This window comes from Leopardus geoffroyi, chromosome B4 (assembly GCF_018350155.1).
Source record: "Leopardus geoffroyi isolate Oge1 chromosome B4, O.geoffroyi_Oge1_pat1.0, whole genome shotgun sequence".
Classification (NCBI taxonomy): domain Eukaryota; kingdom Metazoa; phylum Chordata; class Mammalia; order Carnivora; family Felidae; genus Leopardus; species Leopardus geoffroyi.
Window position 1 is genome coordinate 125,455,008 of NC_059341.1, and position 24,824 is coordinate 125,479,831.

Below are 24,824 nucleotides of genomic sequence, written 5' to 3' on the forward strand. Positions count from 1 at the left end.
AAGACAGATGACTAAATAAACAGTGACAACAAAAGCTAGAGCTAATGGTAAGGCAAATCTGAGAAGGCTGTAGCTGTACAAAGCAGAAGCATCTTCCAAAGTTTGGGGATCAGGGAGACATGAGGGAGTGGGGAAGACTTAGAAGAGGAAGTGATATTAAGCTGAAATGTAAAGGATCAATAGCCATGCTAATAGAAGTTTTAGGAGGGGGGATAGGAAAAGAAAGAGAGTATTTCAGGTAAAGTTTATTCCCAGGAACTTTTACCAAAAAAAAAAAAAAAAAAAAAAAAAAAAGCAGGGGTGGGGAGGAGAAGGGGATTTTGAGGAATTAAAAGAATTTCAGTATGATGTTTATATCTCTTTTGGAAATATTGTTATTGGTTGGTCCCTACTGAGAGTTTCTCCATAAACACGGTAATGTTTCAAGGGTTCCCTATCCCTGGTGTCTTTATAATGTACCTCTGAAGGAGCAGAGGTTTGCTGTCCTTGAATACTCATCAGGTTCCTGTGGTTCCTCAACTGTGCCCACGAGTTCCTGCCTCTGGGCTTTGGACTTCCTGTTCTCATTAACAAGGACACTCCAGTTTCCTGTACCCCTTCCTGGGTCCACACCCACCAGGTGGACTATAGGGTCTCTCTCCTTCCATGACACCCAATGAAAAGCATGATCAGAGAACTTAGAAGATAAGTTATGGACAGATACTATTTACTTATCTGACCATGTCCCTACTAAGGTTGTCAGCAGAGTCTTTATAAGTCAGGCTAACACAATGTTGTCAATCCTGAGTGGATACTCAATTCTTTTCCTCCTGAAATGCATGGATACATACGTTTTAATTTACCATCCTTTACTTTTAGTGGTGCTGCTACTGGCTTTTTGATTTTCTGTTCTGGTTCCACTCCCAGCAGAATTATTAATTTACTTAAAAACTTTAATTATAGACTGCATTGTTCTAGCGTCTTTAAGCTGACTTTGTTGGATTTTTGCTGGCAGACAGGCTTTGTGCAACACTGGGATGCTGATGGCTGAGCTATTTTTCAGGGACATCTGCTCATTGACTACTCTTCTGGGGATGATGACGTGGCTTGCTGATAATGTCTGGCTTAAGAACCAGGCAAAAGCCAAAATGTGTAACAGTTCTCTTGAATGGATGCTCGTATATCCAAAGAAAGAGCATGGAAAACCGTTCATAGCCTAGTTTCTAAGGATCATGTCTGTGAGTCAGGAATCCCAATCCAGAGACAGTGACTGTGACGGGATGGAGCCCAAGGCGTCTTCGACAGTAACTAGAATGAAATTGTTGGCAGCTTTGATGACACGAACCTCTCTGAGTCCCTTCTCTGTGACATCTACACCTCTGGTTTTGAGAGGCCTTTGGCCATCCAGCAGCAAGACATTCTTCCTTGTATCAAGGGTTATTACATGATCGCTCCAGCCCAATCTGGGACTGGGAAAACAGTCGCTTTTGCCATGTGGATCCTGCAACAGATTGAATTGGATCTAAAGGCTCCAAAGGACTTGGTCCTGACACCCACTAGAGAATTGACTCAGCAGATACAGAAGGTAGTCATAGCATTTGGAGATTATGTGGGTACCTCCTGCCACACTTGCATTGGTGGGACCCATGTGACCCATGTGCATGCTGAGGTACAAAAGCTACAGATGGAAGCTCCCCATATGATTATGGGTACCCCTAGTCATGTGTTTGATATGCTTAACTAGAGATCCCGTCTCCCAAATACATCAAGATGTGTGTACTGGACAAAGCTGATGAAATGTTAAGCTGTGGATTCGAGCGCCAGATCTATGACATATTTCAAAAGCTCGACAACAACACCCAGAGGGGTTTGCTGTCAGCTGCAGTGCCTTCCGATGTGCTTGAGGTGACCGAGAAATCCATGAGGGGCCCCATTCAGATCCTGGCCAAGAAGGAAAAGGTGACCCTGGAGGGTATCATGCTAGACATTCTGTGTGACTTTGTATGAGACCCTGACCGTCACACAGGCAGTCATAATCGACACCGGAAGGTTGGTTGGCCCGCTGAGAAGATGCATGCCCGACACGTCGTGGAGTCTGCCACGCATGGAGATGTGGACCAAAGGGAGTGAGATGTGATCATGACGGGGGTCCACTCTGGCTGTAGCAGAGTATTGATTACCACTGACCTGCTGGCCAGAGGCACTGATGTGCAGCAGGTCTCCTTAGTCATCAACTATGACCTTCCCACCAACAGGGAAAACTGTATCTGCAGAATCATCCCTGGTAGATGATTTGACCATAAGGATGTGGCTTTTAACATGGTGACAGAAGAAAACGAGAGGACTCTCTGAGACATCGAGACCTTCTACAACACCTCCATTGAGGAGATGCCCCTCGGTGTTGCTGACCTCATCTGAGAGGGGTTGTCCTGCTACATCCCCCTAGCCGGGGTCCAGTCCTTGTGGGACTAAAGAGAAACAGGATGGGGGAGGGAAGGGAGCTAAGGGATGGATATCTGGTCTTTTCTTTTCTTTTCCTTCGAATGAATGTCACATTTTGAGCCCCCCCCCCAATAAAAAAGAAACCTGTTCATAGTAGCTTTATCATAGTAGTCTAATAACTGGAAATAATCAAAAGTTCATCACTATGAGAATGGCAAAACTAACTTTGGTGTTTCATATAATAGAATACCACTGTGCAATAAAAAGAAACAAATCATGGACTCAACAAAAGGGATGAATCTCACTGACTGAGAGAAAATGCCCTGACAGAAGAAACACACTGTGCCTATTCATTCTCCATTGCTTTTATAGCAAATTACCATCAACTTAGTGATTAAACAAAACATTTGTTATCTTACGGTTCTGTAGGTTAGAAGTCCAATACACGTCGAACTGAGCTTAAGGTGTCAACATTCCTTCTGGGGGCCCTAGAAGAGAATGCTTTTTGAGCTTCTAGAAGCCAACCACATTCCTTGGCTTGTGGTCCCCTTCCTCTGTCTCCAAAGACAGCAAAGTAACATCTTTGACCCCCCTTCCATCCTCATAGCTCTTTGACTCTCTTCTCTGCCTCCCTCTTCCACTTTTAAGGACCCTTGTGAGCACCTTGTGCCCACTCAGATGATCCAGGATCATCTCCCTATTTTAAAGTCAGTAGATTAGTAACCTGAATTCCCTTTTGCCATGTAACCTAAGTGTTCTGAATAACTCTGGGTATATTGAGGGTAACGGAAGTCAGATTTCCAGGGGCTCATGCGAAACTGACTTGGGGTGAGGCGGGGTAAACACTTGATCTGTAGCATTTGCCAATTGTTATATTATAAATGCTCGGATGGCTGATTTCAACCTACAACCAGCTCACCAAATTGCAATTATTTAGTAAGCCGGTTCAAGCTGGTTCCAGCACACTGCTGCAAGTTTCTCATTCTTACTTTTTTAAAAAAAGGTTCATTTATTTTTGAGAGAGAGAGGGAGAGAGAGGAAGAGAGAGCATCTCAAGTGAGCTCCCCGCTGTCAGTGCAAAGCCGGACTCAGAGCTCCATCTCAGGAACTGTGAGATCATGACCTGAGCTGAATTCAAGAATTGGATGCTTAACTGACTGAGGCACCCAGGCACCCCAAGTTTCTCATTCTTGAAGTTTTAAATAGACAGATAAGGAAACAAACATTAATATATGAGGATATGAATGTGTATGTGTGTGTTTCCTTGCCCTCTACAATGAGAGAGCCTAAAGGTTAGGTCACATCAATAGCAATGAGTACACCTGCCATCCAGATCTCGCTCTCTAAATACCACTCCCAACAACAACAACAACATAAATAAATAAATGAATAAGTAAATAGATACCATTCTCAACATAGTGTTCCTTGGAGAAAAGGCTAATACCAGGGCTGGGCCAGGAAAAATACAAAATGAGCCCGAAATAGCTGTACCAGAAATTAAGGAAGTGCTCAAAGAATGATGGCAACATATAAAAAGGAGAGGTTTGCAGATTGAAAGGGCTCCCTCTGGGACAATTTTAATATCAAAATAAATTATAAAGTAGTGAATTAAAAACCCATTAAACAGAATAAAAATCCATGAGTCAAAACTGACATAAATAAATAAATGAATAGGAGAAGAGAAAGCTCTTTCTCACAGTACAATACCAACTAAGACATAGAATATGAATGAAAGAGGAGCGCCTGAGTGGCTCAGTCGGTTAAGTGACCGACTTCGGCTCAGATCATGATTTCATGGTTCGTGAGTTTGAGCCTAGCGCCAGGCTCTGTGCTGACAGCTCAGAGCTCCAAGCCTGGAGGCTGCTTCACATTCTGTGTCTCCCTCTCTCTGCCTCTCCCCCGCTCATGCTCTGTCTCTCCCTCTCAAAAATAAATAAACATTAAAAAAATTTAAATAAAAAAAAGGATGTGAATGAAAGAATTAGAAAATCATCAATAGATGTAAAAATTAAGGAGTGAAAGTTTAATGAGACAATTATGTTTTCATATCTCCCCACAAATACTAGTTAACTGAAAAGACATAACTAATAATTTTATAAAGTTAACCTTACCAGTAACATTACCAGTTAACATTACCAGATCAAAGTTAACATTACCCGTAATAAGACAAATCTACAATTACGTGCCTCCAGATACGATTCACTGAGAAAAGAACTAATATCACTTCTGTAGTGTATTTGCAAAAAACATACGATCTGAATATAATCATGAGGAAACAGAAGGTACTGTCGCAGATTGGGTTGAGAAGACTGAATACAGTACATGATCCTGTGTTAGGTCCTAGGCTGGAAGGAAAAATTGTAAAGGACATTATGGAGACAATTAAAATTTGAATACAAACAGTGGATTACATAATAGTCCTATATTCATGTCAAATTTTCTGACTTTGTTCATTACACTCTGGTTCCGTAAAAAAAAAAATATTGTTGTACTTAAGATTCATACACTGAAGTACGTAGGGATAAACAGACGAAGTCTACAATTTGCTTTCTTTCGGATTATTTAGAAAAAGATTGTGTGGGTATGTGGTGGGGGGAGAGAGGGAAAAAAATACAATGAAGCAAAATACACATGGAGCAAAATGTATCCATTTTTGAATCTGGGTTATCCTACTGATGCAATTTGTCCATAAATCCAAAAGTATATCAAAAGAAAAAGTGACAGGGGAGACTGGCTGGCTCAGTCAGTAGAGCATGCGACTCTTGATCTTGGGGTTGTGAGTTTGAGCCACACGTTGGGTGTAGAGATTTCCTAAAAATAAAATTGTTTTTTAAAAAAGTGACAGGGGCACCTGGGTGGCTTGGTCGGTTAAGTGTCCAACTTCAGCTTAGGTCACGATCTCGAGGCTCGTTGGTTTGAGCCCCGTGTTGGGCTCTGTGCTGACAGCTCGGAGCCTGCTTCGGATTCTGTGTATCCCTTTCTCTCTGCCCCTCTCCTCTGCTCACACACTCTCTCTCTCAAAAATAAATAAACATTAAAAAAAAAAAAAAAAGAATACCCATTCAGCATTATTAGTCATTAGGGAAATGCAAATTAAAGCCATTAAATGGGTGTGAAGTACCCACTTAGGTGACCAACTATCACTGATTACCAGGGATTGAGGGGTTTTGTGAGACATGGGACTTGCAGTACTAACACCTGAAAAGTCCCAGAAATCCTGGGGTGAGTTGTGTCTCCCTCTCTCTCTGCCCCTCCCCTGCTCACGCTCTCTCTCTCTCTCTCTCTCAAAAATAAACATTAAAAATTTTTTTAATAAATAAATAGTGACAAAAAATGGAGCTGGGCGAGTAGGGACATAGGAAGCTGCTTTAGCAGCATCCCGCCCATGCAGAGGGAAAAGCCATACAAAAATATGCTGGTTCTGCTTCACTTGTCTGTAGCCACCTCTCTTCCGATCCCTTCTGTATTCCCTGCTAAATAAATCAGGAACTTAATAGCCAGTGTGTAGGTGGTCCATTTGGCAGCTTCAAAGTATTATGAACTTGAAAGCATTCATTTGAAAATAATAGAGACTTCTCTGTTCTGAATAGCAGTGTGGGGCCCTGTAACAGTTTGTAATCAGAATGTGTAAATGTGCAAAATGTTCTTAACATGATATAGGTAAAAGGGGTAGTGTAGGATGAGAAAATGGGAACAGTACAAACTGCGCAATTTACCCATGTAAAAACAAAAGGTTTTCCTTCAAGTCCTCTCCCATGATTTCACTCTTGTTTGTATGTGTTCCCTCTTCTGATTATATCTATCAGGTTGCATGCCTATCGTTGTGTGAAATAGTATTATTAGAATGCTTCATTATTGACCTCATTATGTATAGATCTTTTAAATGCTTTTTTTAAATGTTTATTTTTGAGAGAGTGAAAGCTGGGGAGGGGGGGAGGGAGGGAGAGAGGGAGAGGGAGGGAGGGAGACAGAGGATCCGAAGCAGGCTCCACACTGACAGCAGAGAGCCCGACAGGAAGCTCGAACCCACGAACCATGAAATCATGACCTGAGCCGAAGTCGGATGCTTAACTGACGGAGCCACCCAGGCGCCCCTTAAGTGCTTTTGAGGAGATGCCAGCAACCTAGTCCTAGACGCTCTGTTTTGCTGTAGCAAGATCCAGCTCTTCTTAGAACAAGATCCATGTTTCCAAGATCCTAGAAACATGACCCAGGAGAAGAATTAAAAGAATCAAAGACTTAAAAGCATTTAGTTATGGGAATAATTAAAATTGACTAAAATGAAAAAATACCTTTCATCAAAAACCAATGAATTCTATAAGATTAAAAGGCTCCCTGCTCCACCTGTATGCAATTTTCACCCTTTATTAAAATAATATGATATTACTTCTGATTCGTTGATATGTAGCAGAATTTAGCACAGGTCTTATTTATGCCATGCTGTGGATGGAGCTTTGAAGGACAAACGATGCCTTGCACTATATACAAAACTTCAACCCTTAAAAGAAAATAATTTAAAAATTCCAGGGGTGGCTCAGTTGGTTGAGCATCCAACTCTTGATTTTGGCTCAGGTCATGAACCCAGGGTCCTGGGATAGAGCCCTGCATCGAGCTCCGTGTCAAGAGTGGAACCTGCTTAAGATTTTCTCTCCCACTGCCCCTCTTTCCCACTTGCATACTCTCTCTCTCTAAAATAAAATAAAAATAAAATTTTCAGCAGATGAGGCAGAGAATCAAGTTAACTCCAGTTTAAGGTGGCCACTCTTCAGAATACTAGTCTACTAGGAATAAGTTTCTGCTCCCCTCTTACCCCCAACCCCCAAGGAAAAATTTTACCCTGCTAGAAAATAAAGCATTTCTTTTACACATTTAATTGTATCCATAGGATTAAAATAGATTAAGAGGCTAACCGAAATAAATTATGTGCAGTATAATTACACCATAATTTTCAGCATTAAGTGTTTATGTCTCTAGAGATAAAATAGTTTTGATTCACCAAATTGGGTAATTAAGTTAACCAGATAATTGTTCTGAAGAGCCTGGGAGCCAGGTAATAGCAATTTGAAAATTTACCAGAATAAATGATCAGTTTGATTAGTCTGCTAAAGATAAAATGTAAGCCTGAAAGGATAAAAATTACCTTTTAGAAAAACCTCAAGGGGCGCCTGGGTGGCTCGGTCGGTTGAGCTTCCAACTTTTGATTTCTGCTTAGGTCATGATCTCACAGTTCATGAGTTCGAGCCCCAAGTCAGGCTCTGGTACTGAGAGCACAGAGCCTACTTAGAATTCTCTGTCTCCCCCTCTCTCTGCTCCCTTCCCTGCTCTCTCTCTCTCTCCCTCTCTCAAAATAAATAAATAAACATTAAAAAAAAGAAAAAGAAAAACCTCAAGATAACATACCCCAACTATTATAGACTGCAGTAGACATTGTGTGTGCGCCCCTAATTTCCTTGGCCTCCTTTCCCTACCACAGAAGCTCTGCCATCTGGATGATATTCATACACCCACCCCAGCTAGAGGAGTGGCCCTGCTTGGCCTAAGCCAGTCAGGATAGTCCCACTCCCCTTGTTTCAGCCAGTCCGAAAGTGGGCCCACGACCCAAGTTGGTTAGTTTTATTTACATTTTAACTTTTGGATGACAATCTTATTTCCAAATTTCTCGGGAAAGTTACATGGTAACACCCAATCAGCAATATGGTGCTTCTTGGAATCTGTCATCATTAGAGCTTGCTCAGTATAACAACTGCAACATATATGGAGGTCAACCACAGTTTCTTATATTTATATGCCTTCTAAGTATCTTCAAATTTAGAACAGTTTGGGGTGCCTGAGTGGCTCAGTTGGTTGAGTGTCTGACTCTTGATTTCGGCTCAGGCCATGATCTCACAATTGGTGGATTGAGTCCCACGTTGGGCTCTGTGCTGACACTGCAGAGCCTGCTTGGGATTCTCTCTCTCCCTCTCTCTGAGTCCCTCCCCTGCTCATGCTCACTCTGTCCCTTTTCTCTCTAGATAGATAAAAAAAAAAAATTAAAAAATTAAAATAAATAAATAAATAAATAAAACAGTTCACCTTCTTTTCATAACATTTTCCTGTTGAATAAAACAGATATTTATGCTGTAAGATTTCCCACACTCTAGATTCGGCTGATTGCTTCCTTGAGTTGTTTCACTTATCCTTCTATTTCCTGTATTTCCTGGAAAGAGATAGTTAGAACCCGGGGCTTGATACAGGAAAAGGTTTGTTTCTTTTTCTTTTCTCTTTTTTTCTTCCTTTCTCCGCCTGCCCCCCCCCCTCCCCGCCACCCTTGTTTTGTTTGCAAGAAAACTTATTAGGTGGCACTGTGCACTTTCTAATGCATTGAATCAAAGGAGCACAAAATCCAGTTGGCCGTGCTTTTAGAGATGTCAGAGTGACTGGTAGAGCCATGTTTTGTCAGCTTTACCTAGTGGGCATCTCAGAGTTAGTTCCAGATTCCTTTCGATATGGTCCCAGTGGTCTTTGAAAGTTTCCTTGCTTTCTGGCACCACTGATGTCCCAGGTTTATACTCCCTGACCCAGACTTGACATCATTTGTACAAGAAGCTCTTTTCCTTTCAGTGAGGAAAGGATTTTAGCAGGCACACTCTCGGGGTTGCTTGCTATGGTGCCTTGTCCTTGTGTCCAGACTTTCCAGGGAACCAAGCTCAGGAATGAGTGGTTTTTCAGAAAGAGTGAAAGAAATCATGAATTTATACAGATATTACCAGTTCAAATTTGAAATTATGGGAGGATTTTTTTAAAGGTTTTTTTCAAGGTTTTTTGTTTCTTTTTGAGAGAGAGAGGGACAGAGAGAGAGCACAAGCGAGAGAGAGGCTGAGAGAAAGGGAGACAGAGAATCCCAAGCACGCTCTGGGCTGCCAACGCAGAGCCTGAAGTGGGGCTCCAACCCATGAGTTGTGAGACCATGACTTGAGCTGAAACCAAGAGTCAGACGCTTAACCAACTGTGCCACCCAGGCACCTATGGAGGATTTTACTTTTATTTCTTTTCTCTTGAACAAAAAGTCTGAGCTGCAAATGATATTAATATAATTACTTATTTGCTTTATCCAAGAATATTCCTAGAGCAGTTTCATAATAACCATACTAATAGTGCTACTAGAAATTAAGATGATTGGATACATTTTAAAATTTCTATGTGGGTGTGTATTGTCACTGCCCTTAAGCTGTATCTTACTAATGATGCACTGTCCCAACACTGTGTTTTAAAGTCTCCTAAAATAGTTTCTTTCTGTATTGTTATGCCAGAAATTTGACATATAGTTAAATTCAGTTATTTCAGTTTGTTTTCGGTTGGGAGGGGGATTCTCTTTCCTTTTGTATTTATTTTTATTTTTAAGTAAGCAAGGTATTTACATGATTCCAAAGTCAAAACCATAAATTGTGTATGATCACAGAAGGCCATCTATATCATTTATTATGCTGGGAATGCTTGAAATTTTCTTTGCAGACTATGATATGTCAATGTTGTGAAACTTCCATGTGACTTAGAAAAAGGTTGAGTGTTAGGAGGATTCGGTCCCCTCTTATTTTGATATTGGCTTTCTACTACGAACAATATTGTAATTAGCTAGTCATCTCCTCTTTCTCTTTCCTCCTTTATCCCAAATATCAGTCTAAAGTATTATCTTTTTTAAGTTTATTTATGTATTTTGAGAGAGACGGAGCACGTGTGCACGTGTGCATGCATACAAGTTGAGGAGGGGCAGAGAGAGAGGGAGAGAGAGAATCCCAAACAGGCTCCATGCTGTCAGCACAGAGCCCAACGTGGGCCTCGATCCCACAGTGAGATCGTGACCTGAGCCAAAATCAAAAGTTGGACATTTTACCAACTGAACCATCCAGGCACACACCCCTAAAGTATTACCTTTTCATTCCCAGTTTGTAAAAAAACAAGCTTTTCTCTTCATTTATTATCTCTGCTTTCTCCCCATTTTTGATATTTGTTTTATATCCATATTTTCAAGCCTATAAAAATACATAATATTCTTTTAACCTTATTATCACCGGTTGAACTTGGATTATCCCCAATTCTACTGTAAAATGCTCACCACCAAAACTGAGGCTGAATTTCTCCTATCATTTTCTGAAGCTTATTCTCTAGGAGATTCCTCAAGAAGGCTCTGGGAGCAATATTTCCTGTTCTTATCATGTTCATAAGTGTCTGTGTCTTTAAAACTTTTATACTTGAAAGGCAGTTAAACTACATCCTTAGCTTAAATTTTCCTTCTTTGAGTACCTTAAATAAGTTATTCAATTGCATTCTGGCAAAAATCTTTCTGTCAAAATATTCAGTGCCAGTCTTATTTTCTTTCCTCATGACTTACTGGGTCTTTTTGCCAAAATACTCTGACAGTGTTTTTCTTATATTTAAAGTCCAAGAGTTTTACCAGAGTATGTTCTGGTAGGGACTATTCTGGGCTGATTTTTCTGGAAAAATGATACGGTCCTTTGATACGTATGCTCAAATTTCTACACATTTTAGGACAATTTTCTTGAATTACTTTTAAAGTAAATTCTTTATTTCGCAATAATTTTAATTTTATGGAAAATTCTGGAAGATAGCACAGAGAGTTTTCATATGTCTATTACCGAGTTTCCATCTTTTGTTATTATTGTACATACCATGGTACATTTGTCAAAAACAAGAACCAGTATTGTGATAGTTGGTGTTTTTCATGGAATCTGTCCATTTAATCTAAATTAGAAAATTTATTGGCATAATTGTTTAGGATGTTTCCTTTATCCATTTGATGTCTGTAGAATCTGTGGTAATACTCCTTTTTCATTTCTGATATTAATATTACTTGTCTTCTCCATTTATTTTCTGATTAGCTTGGATAGAGGGTTATTAACTTTATTGACTTTTGTAAATAATCAGTCAATAACTTTATTGACTTTTGTAAATAATCAGACTTTGGTAAATAATCAAATTATTGATTTTTTATATTGTGTTTATTTTTTTATTTTATTGATTTCCACACTTTATAATTTTCTTTATTCTCCTTGCTTTGGGTTTAATTTGTTCCTTTTTTTCTAGTTAATGTGGAAGCTTAGATAAATGAGACTTTATATCTTTTCAAATATCAGCACTTAATGCTATAAATTTCCCCCCTTGTACTGGTCCAGCTACACTGCATACATTTTTTTGAATGTTTATTTATTTTTGAGAGAGAGAGACTGAGCATGAGTGGGGAGGGCAGAGAAAGAGGGAGACACAGAGTCTGGAGCAGGCACCAGGACGTGGGCTGGAACTCATGAACTGGATGGAGATCATGACCTGAGCTGAAGTCGGATGCTTAACCGACTGAGCCACTCAGGTGTCCCTACACTGCATACATTTTGATATTTTCTGTGTTTATTTTAATTCAGCTCAAAATATTTTATAATTTCTTTTCTGTTTTTTATTTAACTCATGGGTTATTTAAAACTGAATTGTTTAATTTGCAAATATTTGGAGATTTTCCAGATATGTTTTTGTTATTGTGATCTAGTTTGCTTTTGATAATCTAGATAAGATTTTTAGTTTTGTTGACATCAGAGAACAAACTTTGTATGATTTCAATCTTTATTTTAAAAAATTTTTAAAACATTTTATTTATTTTTTGTGAGACAGAGAGACAGAGCATGGCAGGGGAGTGGCAGAGAGAGAAGGAGATACAGAATCTGAAGCAGGCTCCAGGCTCCCAGCTGTCAGCACAGAGCCCGACACGGGGCTTGAACCCATGAACTGGGAGGTCATGACCTGAGCCGAATTAGGATGCTTAACTGACTGAGCCACCCAGGCACCCCTGTATGACTTCAATCTTTTAAATGTTTTGTGACTTGTTTTATGGTCTTGCATATGATCGATCTTATTGATTATTCTGATGCCATTGAAACAATGTGTATTCTGCTGTTGCAAGGTCCTGTGTTCTGCATGTCAGTTAGGTTAAGCTGGATGATAGTTTTGCTCAAGACTTCTTTATACTTACTGGTTTTGTGTATACTTTATTCTACCAACTATTGACAGAGGAAGGTCAAAATCTCCAACAATAATAATAATATTGTCTATTTCTCCTTTTAGTTCTATTAGATTTTCCTTCTTATACTTCAAAGCTCGGTTATAAGATGCATTCACAATTATTGTGAATCATGATGAATTTATCCCCTCATCATTATTTTTAAAAAAAATTTTTTTAACGTTTTATTTATTTTTGAGAGAGGGAGAGACAGAGCATGAACAGGGGAGGGTCAGAGAGAGGGAGACACAGAATCTGAAACAGGCTCCAGGCTCTGAGCTGTCAGCACAGAGCCCGACGCGGGGCTCGAACTCACGGACCGCGAGATCATGACCTGAGCCGAAGTCGACCGCTCAACTGACTGAGCCACCCAGGCGCCCCTATCCCCTCATCATTATGAAATGTCCCTCTTTATCCTTTGCGCATTAGTCTGCTCAGGTTGCTATGACAAAATACCACAATTAAACAAGAGAAATTACTTTTCTCACAGTTCTGAAGGCCGGAAAATCCAAGATCTAGGTTCTACCAGGGTTGGTAGTTGATGAGAGCTCTTCCCTTGGGTTGCATAAGTCTGCCTTCTTACCATGCGTTCACAATGTGTGTGTACATGTGGAGAGAGAAAGAGTAGCACTCTGGTGTTTCTTATAAGGGCACTAATCCTATTGGATCAGGGCCCCACACTTACAACCTCATCTAATCATGATTACTTCCTCACAGTCCCCATTTCCAAATATAGCTACACTGGGGGGTTAGGGCTTCAACCTAAGATTTGGGGAGGACACAAACATTCAGTCTACAGCACTTTGTCTTGAAATCCACTTTGTCTGATAGTAATGTGGCTACTCTGACTTGATTTTTGTTTCATATTTGCATGGTTTATCTTTTCCATCACTTGACCTTTAACCTATGTGTCTTTAGTTAAAGGGAATTTCTTGCTGACAGCATGCAGTAGGGTCTCGTTTAATCCAGTCCAACAATGTTTGCCTTTTAAATCTTAGACTAATTTACATCTAATCTAATTACTGAAATAGGTATAACTTAAGTTTATCATCTTCTTATTGGTTTTCTATTTGTCTCATCTGTTCTTTGCTCCTCTTTTCTTTTATCCTGCTTTGTTTTTTTGTTTTTTTGTTTTGGACTAATTGATTATATCTTACAGCTCAGTTTTTATCTCCACTATTGGCTGATTAGCTATTCTACTTTTCACTTTTTTTAGGAGTTGCTCTAGTCTTTACAATATAAATCTTTAACTTATCACTATCGATATTTAAATCCTATTAAAGTACTTCACATAAAGTATAAGATCCTTAATTTTAATGTTTATTATTTATTTATTCATCATTATTATTTTTTTTAAGTAAACTCTACCCCCAAGGTGGCTCTTGAACTCATGACTCCACGATCAAGAGTCACATGTTCTACCGACTGAGCCAGCCAGGTGCCCCTGAAATAGAAGATCCTTACAACAGATTTACTACCTCCACTTTCTGTGCCATTCTTGTCATACGTATTTTAGTTCTACATTTGTTATAAACCCTATAATATTTTTTAAAAATCTAAACAATGATCTTTTAGAGCTATTAAAGGTGAAAAAAATATGTTTTATATTTATTGTCATATTTTACAAAACGGCTTTTCTGGTTAACAACATCATTTCTAGGAGGGAGACTAAATTCTGCCAGTGCATCTTCTACTCTATCTTGGCTAAATATGAATGTCTTCTGTTTCTTTTTTTTTTTTTTTTTAATTTTTTTAATGTTTATTTATTCTTGAGAGAGAGAGAGACAGACAGAGTGTGAGCTGGGGAAGAGACAGAGAAAGGGAGACACAGAATTCAAAGCAAGCTCCAGGCTCTGAGCTGCCAGCACAGAACCTGACACGGGGCTCGAACTCACAGGCAGTGAGATCACGACCTGAGTCAAAGTCTGATGCTTAAGGGACTGAGCCACCCAGGAGCCCCTGAATGTCTTTATTTCCAAGTTATTGTTACAAAGAGCTCCATTAGTTTTATACAGCATTGTACCTATGGGCTGCTTCTGATCTCAGTCAACAATTCACAACAGAGATTTGAAGACATTTCTAAGGGCTAGAATACGGTTTTACAGGGGTGAACCATCAATCAGTGAAACAATTCACAATTATTCATTTGTTCGACTTCTCTCCGTTCATTCACTAAACATGGATTAATCATTAACTATGTGCCTGACTCCAAGTGAGGCACTGGAAATATAAAGAAAGAAAGGTGCTGTCCTTCCCTGAATGATCTCCAGAGTAGATTTTAAATAGAAAGAGAGTGAAGTCAGCTTTTAAACTACATCAATCAGTGTTTTCAGTGCCTGCTGTCATTTCTCCCATAATTTTTTGTGCCCTACATTTTAGAATTTGGTTGTAATATAATGTTAAGTTGTTATTATGATAACAATAAGGGGGAGTTGCTCAACGAACAGTTTCAGCTTTGCAAGATGAAAAATTCTAGAGATCTTGTGCATAAACATGTAAATACAGGTAACACTTCTGAACTGTCCACTTAAAAATGGTTAAGATGCTAAATTTTATGTTGCGTATGTTTTTTTTTTAACCACAATATAAAAATAAAAGAACGAGGAGAAGAACAGCCCCATGGTGCGCTGTGGTCCGGATTGTTTGACTAAAATCAACTTTTGCCAGCTGTTTCATCCAGGGATGGGACCTCAGAAGCCCCAACCTTCCTTTTCCCACCACAGAAGTGGCCTCAGGGATCCGCCAGGTGTCGCCCTGGCCGCCGGCTGCCATAACCCCGCCCACTTCCTAGTTTCGTCCAATCGCGGCCTTGGCCCCGCCCCCTGCCCGAGCTTCTTTCCTGCATCCGGGTCTGGGTGGGCTGACTCTCAAATCTAGCGAGGGGCATGGAGGTACGCGAGGAATCCCAGTCTGGAGCTTCTCCCTCTTCACCCCGGGACAGTTCGGGGATCTCGGTGTCTAAGGAACTGCTGACGGCGGGAAGCGGCGGCCGCGCAGGTGACGGGCGGGTGGCGTTGGCATGCAGTGCTCACGTGCGGCGGGGGGCGTGTGAGCCGGGGGGACAGGCTGACGGCCCCCTGCCCGAGGCCGGCACCCCCGAAGGGACGCCCAGGGGTGGCCACAGGGCTTCTGCGTGACCGCCACGGCGCGGCTGGGGTTCGGAGGCCTCGGGGCGGCCACGCGGCCATGGGCCCAGCGAGGGTCTTAGGTTCTGCGGAGTAGTGGGCCCCCACCCTGCGGAGCGGCGCAGCAGGACACGTCCCCTAAGGGGGAGGGCTTGAGGAGGGCCTTAGGTCGGCTGTCCCGGGTCCCAGCAGCTGGCTGGTGGGGGGAGCAGGTGACTATTATGGATTAACCCCCGCACCCCCACCCCTCTGTGTTCTCAGAACCACCCCTTAGTGCCTTGCCTCTGTCTCGTAGAGGGACACTTGGTTCCAGGAAAGCTACATAGGATTGCAGACATCGTAGTGGAGTTTAAAAGCATGGATTCGAATCCCAACTCCACGTGTGATTAGCTGTGGAACTATAGGAAAGTTTACGTTCTGAACGCCCCAGTTTTCACATTTGGGAAATGGAGGTATTCTCAGTGAATATTAGCTTGAAGACAGTCGGTGAGAACCCAGAGCATCCCAAAGTTATGATAAGAGCCAACGTTTATTGTAGTGCTTACTGTGACCCAGGAATTAATTAACTTATTTAATCCTCACAAAAGCCTTGTGCAGAAGGTTCTGTTATCTCTATTTTATAAACGTGAGAAACTGAGTCACCGTGTATCATACAGATAAGTAACTTGCTGGAGATCTCGTGGCTGGAAAGTGGCAAAATTAGGATTTGAATGCAGTCAGTCTAATTCCAGACTGATGGGATTCTTTATGCTAATCCCATTGTTAGACCTAAAGTAGTAATCAAAGAATATTTGTTAAGCTCTGCTTTGGGGGTGAACAGGAGTTTTGTACTTAAGTGAAGAGGTTTTCCAGTTGCTGGAAACAGGGGGATCAAAGCCTTGAGTTTTGAAAAACTCAGGCCCTGTCCTCTGAACTCTGATGGGCTGAAGAGTTGTTTCATTTGGCAAGTAGTAGTGAGGGGGCCGAAAAGGTGTATGGGGGTGGTGGGGGGACAACAAAAGGTTTTCAGAGGGCTCATTTGTCTAGGTTGGATATTTTTTTAAAATTTTCTTTTAATGTTTATTTACTTTTGAGAGAGAGACAGACAGCACGTGAGTTGGGGAGGGCCAGAGAGAGGGAGACAGAATCCGAAGGAGGCTCCAGGCTGTGAGCTGTCAGCACAGAGCCCACCTCAGGGCTCAAACGCACGAACCGTGAGGTCATGACCTGAGCTGAAGTCAGATGTTTAACCGATTGAACCACTCAGGCGCCCCTAGGTTGGACATGTTTAATGAAGATCCACTAACAAGGCAGGTGTGCTTTATAAAGAAAGGAATGCTCCAAGAGGTTAAATAATTTGCCCAATATAACCACTTCTGGCTCCACTTAACTATTATTGTGTCTGTACTGCTTCCTCTGTCCCTTTGTTGCAGAAACTCATTTGTCACTGATGGAGTTCTGATCCGCACAGGTGCAGGTTAGTTTGCACTTAATGCTTAGCATCGGTGACACATACAGATGTATGAGACAGGCCTAAGGAAGGGCAGCTGGGTGTTTGTAAAGAGGTAAAATGTTGCAATGGAACTTGGAGGGCCTCTTTTTCTAAAAATGTCTTGGAGAATGTGGAATGTTTAAGACTTGAGAGTGGTCATGACAAGTTCGCTGACGGGCTTCTATTTCCTTATGCTCTAGTAAATTCAGTGTTGGTGTGCTTTCAGGTATATGGGACAGGTTACTCATCAACCCCAAGCCTAATTGCAGAAAAACTTCCACTCTTCAAACAGTTCGGATAGAGAGGAGTCCCTGTAAGTATCTTTCCCTCTCTTTCTTTTACCCCTTTCTCTCTCCAAAACTCTCTGTGTTGTTAAATTTTGCCCACGTAAGCAGTAGAGGTCCACAGGGAACCCCAGCTATTGGACCCAAGCTCTTTGTCGTCGCCCTGGGACTGCTCAGGGGGTTTGGTGTCTAAACGAGTTGCTCACGGTGTATTCATTCCATCTGTAGACTTGCATTTGAGTCTTTTTTATGTTTCTCATTTCTTTCCTTGTGATTAATTGTGGGGCTTTGTATGTATATGGCCTGATTTCACCCTCTGGAAGCCCTATTTTACAATTAAAGGCCATTTCTTTTTTCCCCTTTCTAAAAAAACAATTTTTTAAATATTTATTTTTGAGAGACAGAGGGAGAGAGAGCATGAGCGGGGGAGGAGTAGAGAGAGAGAGAGGGAGACACAGAATCCAAATCAGGCTCCAGGCTCTGAGCTGTCAGCACAGAGCCCACTGTGGGCTCGAACCCACAAGCTGTGAGATCATGACCTGAGCTGAAGGCGGACACTCAACCGGCTGAGCCAGCCAGGCACTTCAATTCAAGGCCATTTCTTGACCTTTACCACCTTTTTCTTTTCATCTTCTGTACTCCAGACGTTTCAGTCATGTATTGTGTAGCTGTATCAGTGACTTAACAGGTTTTGAGAACTCATTATATGCACAGTTCGTGCTGGGCTTCTTTTGAAAGCTAACGACATTAGGCATACCTTGCTTATTGATTCCCCTATACTTAGGATAATACAGTTATTACCCCTGTTTTACAGATGAGTAAATTGAGGTTTTGTTTATTTATTTATTTTGAGAGAGAGAGAATGCTCGCGTGCATGCGTGGGGAAGGGGCAAAGAGAGAGAGAGGGACAGAATATCCTAAGCAGGCTCCACGCTGTCGGAACAGAGGCTGACTCGGGCCTCCATCCCATGAACTGTGAGATCATGACCTGAAATGAAATCAAGAGTTGAACATTTAACCAGTTGAGCCACCCAGGCACTCCTAAATTGAGGTATTGAATGGTTAAATTAAAATTTTTTAGGACACTTGTGGCTGCAGATGACTAAACTCCAACTCCTGATTGCCTTAAGCCAAAAAATAAGTTATGTTGACCAATTTTATTGTGGGACAGGGAGCAGGGATTTCAGGTACCTCTGCACCCAGGTGCTCGCTGCCATCCGGGGTCTGCTGCTCTAACTCTTAGCTCTGCTTTCCTAGGTGTTGGCTAACTCTAGAACAGGCCCTTCCTCACCATGTGGCAAGTTGCCCAGTTTATCAGCAGCTCAACCACTCATTTACTGACTCAGAAAGAAGGGCTCTCTTTCTCCACAGTTCAGGCTGAAGTCCCAGGGTGATCTCTTATTGGCCTGGCTAGGTCACAGTGTCACCGTCTATGGTATTGCACCAAAGCATGGTGACCAATGTTGTGGAACATCTAGGCATGTATAGGGTAAGGCACAAGAGTGGCAAGGAATGACAGAGCTTAAAAGGAAGGTCAGGATTATGTTACCAGACACAAGGGGAACATGTTGGGTAGGTGGAGACAACCACTACTTAGTTAACATGCTGAAGGTAGTTCAGGTAGAAGGCGGAACTGGGACGCTGTGAATAACCTCGTCAGCCTGAATGCAAAGCCTCGGAGCCTGGCTCGTTTAACTGTTAAGTCATACTTTCTCCTTATTCAGTGACTATTGGTTGAATGCCAGCGTTCTAGAAATGTGCGGTTCTGGGGATATATGAAAACACTAATAAACATTGAGAAATATTCGCTAACTTGTGTAGTCCTACTGCTTTAAGGATTCAGAAAAAGGTTAGAGGTTTTTAAAATGGAAGAAATTTGAGTTTTTTTAAAATTATAACTATTGTCGCTGTGATTACTTTAAAAATAAATTTTTTTTTTAACATTTTATTTTTGAGAGACAGAGTGAGACAGAGCTTGAGCAGGGGAGGGGCAGAGAGAGGGGGGAATCCCAGAATCCAATGAATGCTCCAGGCTCCGAGCTGTCACTACAGAGCCTGATGCGGGGCTCGAACCCACAGACCAGGAGATCATAACCTGAGCCGAAGTCGGACGCCCAACAGAGCCAGCTGAGCCACCCAGGTGCCCCTGATTACTTTTCAAGTCAGAAGTGTTTTATAGGAAATTCTGGATTTTAAAATTTGAAGCGTGGCCAAAGACTAACATAAATATTGATACACTCTATTTTCTCTCCTTAGTATTGGACCAAGTACAGACCTTTCTCCCACAGATGGCTCAGGCAAATGAAAAGCTAAGAAAAGAAATGGCAGCCGCACCCCCTGGGCATTTCAATATTGAAGATATTGATGGGAGTCTTGGAAAAGTTATACAAATGGTAGCTATGCTTTGTTTTCATTTCATCAAGTATGAAATTTACCGGTATGCCCCGTCATCTACAAAAGAGAGGACTTTTCCATTTTAACTCCAAGTGTTATTTTCCTTCTTGCAAAGTCAGCTCATGCTTCCAGCACTGCGTGGGAACGCAGTCATTTTATGATTAGGGATCTTACAGACCAGTAAGCTTCCCGGGGTGGAGCTTAGAAATTTAGTAATAGAGAATCATAGGAGGCCTTTTAAGGTCAAATATTACATTTGTTATCTTGAAGCATTAATTTACTAAGTGTCCTAAGTGGATTTTTTTTCCCATCCAAGGCCTGAAAGAAGTAATCATAGCCTGATTGATAGAAATGCAAAAATGAATGTGTTTAATGCAATAACTGATTACCTAAGCCACATGCAAAATCCTCTCCATTTAGATTCACATCTTATTTCTGCCCCGGAGTTCCCTTTATAACACTTGTGTCTGGACAGAGCCGACACCGTTGTTGATGATAATATCCCATTCGGCAGCAGCTCTGCTCAGCGCTGGTTCCAGAATATTTCCCAGAGCCAGCCACTCTGTGTGACGTCTGCTGCTGCCACCCTCGGTCCACGGAATCGTGGTCTCCACCCTGGACTATTGCAGTGACTTCTCAACAGGCTCCCCTGCTTCTGCCCTTTCTTCCCTAGAATCTGTTCTTCACACAGTCTGTGGCTCACTTTCCCATCACGTTTCTGATGAATTCAGAGTCCTTCCAGGGCCCGTGTGAGCGGCCTCCAGCTCTCCATCTGACTTCCCTCCCTCCTGGCCCCCTCTTGCCTGCGCTCCCGTTCACGCTCCTTGCTCCAGGCCTGTTCCCTCTGTGTGGAAGGCTCTTGCCCACATTTCTGCAGCTTAACTCCCTCTACCTCTCATCAGTTGTCCCCTCAACAAGAGGCTTTTCCCGATGGCCCATGAGTACCTTATCGTATCCTACTTTACTTTTGTTCATTTTCACTGCTCCACCCTGTGCTTTACGTGTAGGTGTTCGTTGTCTTTCTTTCCCAACTAGACCAGAGGTCAGCAGATATTTTGTGTAAGGGACCAGCTAGTAAATACTTTTGCTTTGTGGACCGTACTGTCTCTTTGTGACTGCTCTTTTCTGCCGCTTTAGCATGAAAGCAGCTGTAGACGATTGTGTCACAAATAGGCAAATTTTATCAATGTTACTTACGGACACTGAAATTTGAATATCGTATAATTTTTATGTTTTATGAAATATTATTTTTTAATTTTTTTTTCCCTACCACTGGGGGAAAAAAAACCATTCTTAGCCCATGAACTAAACAAAAACAGTTAGTGGGCTGCGTTTGGCCAACAGGCTATAACTTGCCAATCCCTGCTCAAAAACATTAAGTTGCACAAAGGCAAGGATTTTGTTGCTGCTCTTGTGGAGTCTCTAGGACCTAGTGAGGTGCCTGGCTCATGTTAGTATTTGTTAATATTTGCGTTTTTTTTTGTTTTGTTGGGGGTTTATGTTGTTTTCTTTTTTTTTTTTTTTTTTTAATTTTTTTTTTTCAACGTTTATTTATTTTTGGGACAGAGAGAGACAGAGCATGAACGGGGGAGGGGCAGAGAGAGAGGGAGACACAGAATCGGAAACAGGCTCCAGGCTCTGAGCCATCAGCCCAGAGTCTGACGCGGGGCTCGAACTCACGGACCGCGAGATCGTGACCTGGCTGAAGTCGGACGCTTAACCGACTGCGCCACCCAGGCGCCCCTATGTTGTTGTTTTCTAGAGGGGACTCATGCGTGTGTGCATGAGCTGGGGAAGGTCAGAAGGAGAGAGAGAGACTCTTAAGTAGGCTCCATGCCCAGTGCAGAGCCCAAGACAGGACTCGAGCCTATGACTGTGAGGTCATGACCCGAGCCAAAATCAAGAGTGAGGCAGGCACTTAACTGACTGAGCCACCCAGGCACCTCTATTAATATTTGTTGAACGCCTATCGTTGAATGTGTTCAGGGTATATAGAATCGGGTTGTGGGAGGATTTTTTAGACTTGTAGTAAATGTAAATCATTATGGTGGACTGTGGCAACGGAAAGAAAAAAAGTGCCATATTGCACTAAAAATATTTCTTGTCCTTTGTGTTTCAGTATTTGGGCCAAAAGTTGGTTCTTCCCAGGGTTGTTATCACAACTTTAGGCAACTGCCCTGGAATAAATTTCTCACGTGGTGCTTTTGGCAGGATGTGGCCTTGTTTGAGATGAATCAGTCCGATTCAAAAGAAGAGGACGGTTCAGAAGAGAGTTCGCAAGACAGCTCAGAGGACAGCTCAGACTCTGAGGAAGACGACACCGCCTCTTCTGAAGTCACCACAGACAACTTTAAACTTCCTCATTCAGAAGACGGAAAAGGCAAGATCGAGGTTTTGGACAGCCCTGCCAGTAAAAAAAGGAAAGAGTAAAATAAATGACCTTGGGAGCAGGTGACATATGCCTGCTAATTCTGTGGAAAAAGAATGTGACTTGCTGGTTATTTTGCATTTCAGGTATCTGTGGTGCTTGTATGTGATATTAGATATTTTTTGTTTCTCAGAGAAACAGAAACTATCTTTTAAAGGCTGGAATAGTAGCATTTGGGGAATCTTCTAAGAGCAGACTGCATTTGATCTCATGCTAAAGAGATTCCCTTTAGAAAGCTTAGCTTTATGTATGGTGACAAGTGAATTTGCTGGCATTTTCTTTCTTCAGCAGACTTTGGAAATATCAAACTTATTTTAAAGTAAAAATACAAATCCTTTGTTTTTGTTTGAAATTTATTCTCTTGAATAACCCAATATAGGTTTTTTGGGATATTATAAAATCAGATTTATTTGTTACCATCACAGTGTGGGTTCAATAGGGGAGAATTTTTTTTTTTTTTAAGAGAAAGAAATTTTTTATAAAGATAAGAATTATTTATATTCAGCTGCCCTCAGGCATATCTACTTTCATTAAAAACAAACAACAAAAACCACAAAAGTCCTTTGCAGTTTGAGCTGGGAATCTGGTGCTGTGTGGTTTCATCATTGTTGGTGACTCTGCAGCCTGAACTCAGTGCAGGTAGAATTTACTGGTTGGAAAAATTCATGATTTTTTGTTTTTCCTTTTTTTCCATAGGCAAATTTTTTTGTTTGAGCTATGAAAACTATTCTACACAGTTGCCCACAGTTTAAAACCTGTCAGATGTAGAAAATAGGGGCATCACAGAAAAAACAGGGTATGGGTCACAAAGAGCTATAAGCTATATATACAACTAGTTTTTCCCCTTTGAAAGGTCAAAATGATCCTATGCTGGCATCGCCTTTCTACCTCATCCTTGACCTTATTCCATTTCAGATCTCATGGGACTGGCTTTGCTCAGGATATAGGCCTGAGAATTTAAAGGACTGTCTCCAAGTGGGCTAAGCTGATGGCATTTGTGCCCTAGAGTTTTAGGTCTCTCTTTTAACTTTTAACTATTTGTTCCTACTCCTCACATCATTGTCTTGTAAATACACTGAAGATAATTCTCAAGGTTCTTCCTGGTATTTCCCATTGGAAATTGGAACCAGCTCTTCTGGGCTGTGTCTCACTAAATGTACGAAGAAACGAACGGATCTGGAAATGAGACTCCTCAGCTAGAAAGGTTATTGTGCTATATTCTGTAGCACCAAACACAACAGTGACGGATTACTGGTGTAAATATTTAAAGATTGTCTCCTGCCGGCTAATATATTATGCTACATTGTGGAAAGAATTGCATTTGTCTGGTTCACTACTTAGCATGGTGCATGGTACAGAGTAGGCATGAATAATGTTACCAAATCAGTGGATGGATGAGGGCATATGGGAAATTATAAGCCATGGAAGGCTGCTCCTGGCAGGGGGATATGAAGGTGTAACTTCACAGGAAATACAGCTTCACAACAGAAATATGCCGAGTGATCAGTGAGAGACCAGTCAGTCTAGAAATACATGCTAGTGTGTAGAATGTGAATATTCCCTCCTGCCATGGCTGTCTCGTGTATTACAGCGAGCCTCCCTATACAGTAAGGGAAGTCAACTAAACTCAGATTCTGGACATTCTCATGACATAGTAGAAAAAAGAAAACCATGAAAATTTAATTTATGATAAAGATGGCATTTTAAGTGAGTGTAAACTGGGTGAATTATTTAGTGTACAATGTCAGAACCAGCTGTTTCAAAAAAGGTTAGATCTTAGCCTCACACTGTGTGCTAAGATAAATTATATGTGGATTAAAGATTTGAATAGAAATAAAATTATAAGGGTTCCATACTAAAATATGGGTGATTATTTAATAGTGAAATAGTTTTTATTTCTTTTTTCAGGAAGCAGGAGTCAAAACCTTTTTGTTTCTGTTTTGTTTTTTCTTAAGCAGAACGTGAAAGTCTGAAATCACAAAGGAAAAGAGAAAACTCATCCACATAAATACTAAAAACCAGGAGGTAGTAAAGAAATTTTAAAGGCAAGGGGCAAATTGGGGAAAATATTTGCAATATAAGAAAGAGTGAGCATCAATCTATAAAGGGCTCTTACAAAATAGAAAAAGGACTAATAATAACAAAAAGGCCAAAGTACATAAAGAATTCACAGAAAAAAAGAATGTTTCAAGCCACATATCAAAAAACAAAAAAAAACACAGAGAAACCAAGATTGTATTCTTCACTTTCCAAATCAGCAGATGGGACAATAATAGGTAATAATACTTCCTGAGCCCTTTCTGTGTCACCCACTAGCGTGTTTCATACTCCAGTCACCACCACTCGAGTATATACAAAAACGTAATTGAGTTGCACGTTTAACATCCGTGCACTTTGCCGTATGCATGTTATCCCTTAATTAAAAAGCCGTTTTGTTTGTCAGCAGTTTGCCTTTCAGTCTATTGGAAAGTAAATCACTGTTGGGCTTTGGTTGGTCCGACCTGTGCTCTGTCTGCCAGAGGCTCGTGTGAGATGTGGCAGCCGTTCGGGCAGTTTCCATTGCTGCTAAGGCTGGTGAGATGGTCTCCCCGTGCTTGGAATACCATCCCTCTGTGACTCTGGACAGTTACAAATGTGAAAATCAGCTGTGATGGCCTTT

General features: G+C 41.3%; 1 protein-coding gene and 1 pseudogene across 1 annotated transcript; both read left to right on the forward strand.

The window, feature by feature from the left end:
* Positions 1–1,211: 1,211 nt before the first annotated feature.
* Positions 1,212–2,313, forward strand: LOC123590835 (annotated as a pseudogene).
* A 12,972-nt stretch (positions 2,314–15,285) lies between these two features.
* NOPCHAP1 (NOP protein chaperone 1) lies at positions 15,286–24,026 on the forward strand. Its single transcript, XM_045466165.1, has 4 exons — positions 15,286–15,460; positions 17,286–17,372; positions 19,600–19,736; positions 21,949–24,026. Exons 1-4 carry the CDS (start codon positions 15,349–15,351, stop codon positions 22,165–22,167), a joined length of 555 nt encoding a protein of 184 aa, XP_045322121.1. The 5' UTR covers positions 15,286–15,348; the 3' UTR covers positions 22,168–24,026.
* The last annotated feature ends 798 nt before the right edge of the window (positions 24,027–24,824 follow it).